Source organism: Haematobia irritans, chromosome 1, assembly GCF_050003625.1.
Source record: "Haematobia irritans isolate KBUSLIRL chromosome 1, ASM5000362v1, whole genome shotgun sequence".
NCBI classification, from domain to species: domain Eukaryota; kingdom Metazoa; phylum Arthropoda; class Insecta; order Diptera; family Muscidae; genus Haematobia; species Haematobia irritans.
In genome coordinates this window covers 270,329,235-270,335,299 of record NC_134397.1, presented here as the reverse complement: position 1 = coordinate 270,335,299, position 6,065 = coordinate 270,329,235, and the positions used below count along the sequence as shown (strand labels likewise).

The window sequence follows — 6,065 nt, the reverse complement described above, 5'->3', positions numbered from 1 at the left end:
AGCTGTCCCCCGTGAAACTGAAATCTATTCATTTTATTTTTTGAACGGAATTTTGTTCATTATCACACTAGGTGATTTTGCCATTGTTTCTTGTGAAACTACATTGCTATATTATACTGAGCTTTAATTTTTGGCACGAGTTTGTCAACAGTTGATGATTCGGTGCAACTCATTTTTCTGCGTTTTTCGTACATTTCGTTCAGGGATTTCTATGTTTTTTCATCATCATCACTGGACTATATGCTGATTGGGATTTGGCTGATTGGATAACTTAGTCTCCTAGTTTTTTTTCTCGTATTCCAACTCACACGGAAGTTCTAATTTCTCAGTGGGCATAACGGAAAATACTCCCAAGTTTCAACCTCGTCTTAGTGGAATTCTCATTACTGAATTTTGCCTTCCCAAACTTTGTCACCAAGCTTTCGTGAGACTTTTCTCAAGGGCTCTTTCGTGAATTCAATCGTTAAACAGGTTTAATGTATTTTTTGAGTTTGTATGAGCTGGTAGATTAGAATCACCCGTGTTTGTCTGGTTCGCAATTATCTTTGCACTCGTTTATCTTTTATTGGATCTCGTTGACAACGACCGTTTCTCCTTTTTGTCATTTCTCGTGGGGAAATGGAGGCGATAAAAAAGGAGTTCATTTACCATTCGGACGACTTGGTTGTGTTTTGCTCAAGTTTCGATGAGATACCTGCTGATTACACGGACTCATCCCTGGATATATTACGGCAGGATTTGAAGGAAAGGTGGGCGAATGTTCAGGAATTTCATAAAAGGGTGTCTATGGCACCGGATACTGATATTGAGAAGGCTTTCAAAGAGTCTGCTTTGGAGAAGTATGGAAATTGTACAAAAAGTTTTCATAGGCTTATGACGAAAATTTTGGATTTTCAAAGAACTTTCGTTACCCCGCCGGATTCCTCAAAAGTGTCGATTCCTTTTGAGAATTCAGATTCGAATTTTAGTTGTATGAAGGTCCCTCCCTGTGACACTGAGAACTTTCAGGGAGGATACGAGGAGTGGCCCTCGTTTCGGGATATGTTTACTGCCGTCTACATTAACCACCCGAAATTATCTGCGGTTCAGAAATTATACCATCTTCGCCTGAAAGTGAAGGGTCAGGCCGCAGCTATTGTAAGGAAATATACGCTATGTGGGGACAATTTCCCAATAGCCTGGGAGGCACTAAGATGTCGGTATGAAAATAAGAGGATACTGGTAGATAATCAGCTGAAGATACTTTTGAATTTGAAGACCATTCCATTGGAGAGCAGCGAGGCTTTGCAGAAGATCCAGACAACCATAAATGATTGTCTGTCAGCCCTAACGGCGCAAGGTATTTCCACAAAAGATTGGGACCCCGTATTAGTGTATTTGTGTTCAACGAAATTACCTCATGAAACTTTATCGCTTTGGGAACAGTCATTGAAGTCTCATAAGGATTTGCCGAAATGGTCGGAAATGGATACCTTTTTGTCTGATAGGTACGAGGTAGTGGAAAGGTTGGATAGTATACATGGCTCGCGGACAGGATCTCGTAAATTGCCTGAAGTGAATTCCTTCAATACTGAAAGTGTTTCTCAAATTACCTGCAAATTTTGCGATAAGAGTCATCCTCTGAAGAATTGTCAGAAGTTTAAAAATCTCAATCCTGCGGATCGCTCACAATTTGTTTCAAGGAACAATATGTGTCTGAATTGTCTCTCGGATAAGCATTCTCGCAAAGAATGTAAAAGTAAGGCACTTTGTTTAGTGTGTAAAAGAAATCACCATACATTATTGCATTTCCCGAATGTCAAGCCAAAAGAAGTAATAGGGCCAGATATTTCGAACTGCCAGGCGTCAACTAGCTCACAGAACATTGCCCCTTCTCAAGGAGTTTGCGATGGAACTTCCGAGGAGATAGCGGTTGCAAATATTCATCAAACTTCTTCTCATTTCTCTTCCCATAAAACGGTGGACTGTGAGCATACGCTTTTACCGACTGCGGTCGTTACCATTCGTCATAGGGGTGATACTTTTAAGGCAAGGGCTTTTCTCGATCAAGGTTCTGAAAAGTCTTTTATTTCTAAAGGTCTACAACAAAGGTTAATGCTTCCAACTGAGACGAGGAAATTCGAAATTAGAGGTTTAGGTGGTCAAATTGTAGCCAACTCTAATTCCGTATGTTCCATATCCCTATTTTCTGAATTAAATGACAAAGTGGTTGACATAAAGACGATAGTTGTTCCGAAAATAACGCGTCTTCTCCCTAGTTTCTTTGTACCGAGGCCAAATTCGGCCTCCGATTTGAATCAATTGGATTTAGCTGATCCTAATTTTGATTCTCCCGGCCACGTCGATTTGCTTTTGGGAAGTAACGTGATTCCTCACTTGCTTCTAGAAGGTGTCCGAAATGTATGTGGTTCTTTGATTGCACAGGCGACGATATTTGGTTGGGTGATTAGTGGTCCGGTAGCAGATTCTTCTGTCTCATCATTTTCGATACAGGCTACGGAAATCTCAAATGATATGCTCGGTCAGCAACTTAGACAGTTTTGGGAACAGGAGGAGATTCCAAAAGAAGTTCTCTCTACACCAGATGAGGAATATTGTGAGAATCTTTTCAGGGAAACAACAGTTCGGAATTCAGACGGCCGCTACGTAGTTCGACTACCATTCAGAAAGGATTATCAAATACACTCGCCATTAGGTCACTCTAGGTCTCAGGCATTATGTCAATACATTAGAATGGAGAAATCTAACTTGAAAAATCCTGAAATTTCTCAAGCATACAATCACGTACTTCAGGAATACTTGGACTTGAAACATATGTCCGAAACAACATCCCAGGAAATATCCTTAAACTCTTCATTTCACTCTTACTACTTACCCCACCATGCCGTTATAAAACCTGAACGTCGTAGTACAAAGGTCAGAGTGGTATTTAACGCTTCAAAACGTACAAGTTCTGGTACGTCTCTTAACGACATTCTCCATGTCGGACCAACTCTTCAATTGGATTTAACCACCATTATTCTTAGGTGGCGTCTATATAAATACGTCTTCTGTGGCGACATCGAGAAAATGTATCGCCAAATACTTGTGCACAAAGATGATGTTCCGTATCAAAGAATTTTATTCAGACCGTCCCCAGGTTTGCCAATAAAAGATTACGCTTTGAACACTGTGACGTTTGGAGTAAACTGTGCTCCTTACTTAGCTATACGAACTTTAATTCAGCTCGCTAGAGATTGCCAAGACACGTTTCCGCATGCTTCTAAAATAATTCTCAATGAAACGTACGTAGATGATATATTATCAGGTTCGCACGACCCATCGACAGCTATACGGTCCCTTTCACAATTGAACGTAATGTTAAAATCTGCAGGTTTTCCATTGAAGAAAATAACATCCAATTGCATTGAAATTCTTGAATCAGTTCCCAAAGAAAATACGTTAGACACAGATTTTTTGAAATTTTATGAAACAAGTGGTACGAAGACACTAGGCATTCAATGGAATGCAATGAGTGATGAATTTGCGTATAATACCGAAATATCTCCGATTGAGTCCTCCGTGACGAAACGAAAAATTCTTTCAGCGGTTTCGAAGTTATTTGACCCTTTAGGATGGGTATCACCAATAATTATTCAAGCGAAAATATTGCTTCAGCAGTTGTGGATAGACGGAACACAGTGGGATGAAGAAGTGAACCCCATTACGTTGCGGAAGTGGACAACGTTCGTTGAAAACATGAGACACATATCCCTCATAAAACTTCCGCGGTGGGTTAAGTTTTCTCCCTTTTACTGTTCTCAATTGCATGGTTTCTGTGATGCCTCCGAGAAGGCATATTGTGCAGTACTGTATCTCACAGTAAAAACAGACGAGTCTATTTATTCCCATCTGTTAACATCGAAAACTAAAGTAGCTCCCATCGACCCTATAAGCCTTCCTCGACTAGAACTCTGTGGAGCTGTGCTGTTATCAAAACTAGTTAAACATGTACTGTCGAACTTAGACTTTGAACGGACTGAAGTCTTTTTATGGTGTGATTCTTCTATCACACTTGCGTGGTTAAGGAAACCTCCCATTACTTGGAAGACATATGTAGCAAACCGAGTAGCAACGATTATAAGAAACGTAGGAAATTGTAGTTGGAGACATGTACGTTCTGTTGACAATCCTGCTGACCTTGGATCCCGAGGATGTAGTCCACAAGAGCTCGCTGAAAATGCTCTTTGGTGGCATGGACCAATTTGGCTACAAAGTCCCCCAGAGGAATGGCCTAAGCCCACAGTTTCTCTTGAAAATCCCCCCGAGGTACGAAGGGTTGAAACTTTTCTTTCTCTTGAAGAAGACGACATTCTGAGTCGCTTTTCAAGATGGGATAGAGCAATACGAGTGATGGTGTATGTTTTCCGATTTATATTTAGAACCCGCAAGACGGCAATTTTCACTTCAGTTTCCATAACACATAGCGAATTTCAGAGTGTGAAAGAGAAATTAATTGTATTGACTCAGAAGAGATACTTCAGTCGTGAATACTCATTATTGGAGAATAATAAATTTGTCCCTAAGAAAAGCTGCCTACTCCCTTTGAACCCGTTTCTAGATATGAGAGGAGTTATACGGGTCAGCGGACGAATATCAAATGGAAATCTCAGATTTAATGAGAGTCACCCCATCGTCATTCCCGTACAATCGCGTTATGCCGAACTTTTAATCGAATTTACTCATATTTTGTTACTACATGCAGAAAATAATCTACTATTACGGAGTATACGCGAGGAATACTACATTTCGAGACTGCGCTCGGCAATCAAAAAATGTATTCGTCGATGTAAAATATGCGTCATTTATAAACGAAAAACTCAAGCTCAACTCATGGCACCTCTACCCCAAGAGAGAAGTTCTTATTCGCTCCCATTCACCATAACCGGATTAGATTTTGCCGGTCCATTTTCTATAAAAACCTCAACACTTAGAAACGCAGTATATCAGAAGGGTTACGTATGTTTGTTTGTATGTTTCAGCACAAAAGCGATTCACTTAGAGTTATGCTCTGACCTTTCCTCTGAATCATTTTTAGCTGCATTCACAAGATTTGTTAGCCGAAGAGGGCTGCCGCAGAAAATAATGTCCGATAACGGAACGAACTTCGTTGGTGCTGAGAGAAAACTTCGGAAAGAATTCCAGTTATTTCTTAACAACGTTGCCGACTATACCTCTAGAAAATTTATGTCTCAAGGACTTGAATGGTCATTTATTCCTCCTAACGCCCCTCACATGGGTGGTTTATGGGAGGCTGGCGTAAAATCCTTTAAAACTCACTTTAAAAAGGTTGCTCAGAATTACAAGTATACATATGAAGAGTTTACAACTTTATTAACTAGAATTGAAGCCGTCCTTAATTCGCGTCCTCTTTCTCCAATCACGGATGATCCTCTCGAATTGAACGCTCTTACTCCCGGTCATTTCATACGAGGTGCTCCTCTAGTAGCTGTACCTGAAGTTGCAAGTGATACGCTATCTCTCACGGATCGATGGGAAAAAGTGAAAACACTACAGCACCAATTCGCCAGGCGTTGGAAGGACGAATATTTAAAGGAATTGCAACGACGATACAAGTGGCAGAGCCCAAAAGAAAGTGTAAAAATTAATCAGTTTGTCGTAATTAAAGACGATCAACTCCCTCCCTGTGAATGGAGACTTGGGCGAATATGTAAAGTACATAAAGGTAACGACGGTTATGTGCGGGTGGTGGACATACAAACCTCTAGCGGAATAGTTACTAGAGATATAACTAAATTATGTCCATTGACACTGGAATCCTCTCCTCAAACATAAATCACTACTCCCAATTTTCTTTCTCCCAAATCTTCTCCGTATTTACTTATTAGATACATATAGCCAGTAAGCGTAATCTTATCAAATTCTTACAAAATCCTTTATTTATTTTCGCAGGGCTCCTCGGAACCCCAACCTTCATAAATGTTTAATGTGCGAGCGATTTCACTCCCTTCGATTTTGTCGTCAATTTTTGGATTTGGACGTAGGGGCACGACGAAGAGAAGTTC

The 6,065-nt window shown here is 40.4% G+C and overlaps 1 protein-coding gene across 1 annotated transcript; it reads left to right on the top strand.

Annotated features, from left to right (window-relative positions):
- Positions 1-618: 618 nt before the first annotated feature.
- On the top strand, positions 619-5,835 carry LOC142236490 (uncharacterized). Its single transcript, XM_075307712.1, has one exon. The coding sequence runs from the start codon at positions 619-621 to the stop codon at positions 5,833-5,835; it is 5,217 nt and encodes a 1,738-aa protein (XP_075163827.1).
- The last annotated feature ends 230 nt before the right edge of the window (positions 5,836-6,065 follow it).

What these genes read in the sequence shown, in the direction of transcription:
- LOC142236490 (XM_075307712.1), top strand. Translation starts at nt 619, where the DNA reads ATGGAGGCGATAAAAAAGGAGTTCATTTACCATTCGGACGACTTGGTT.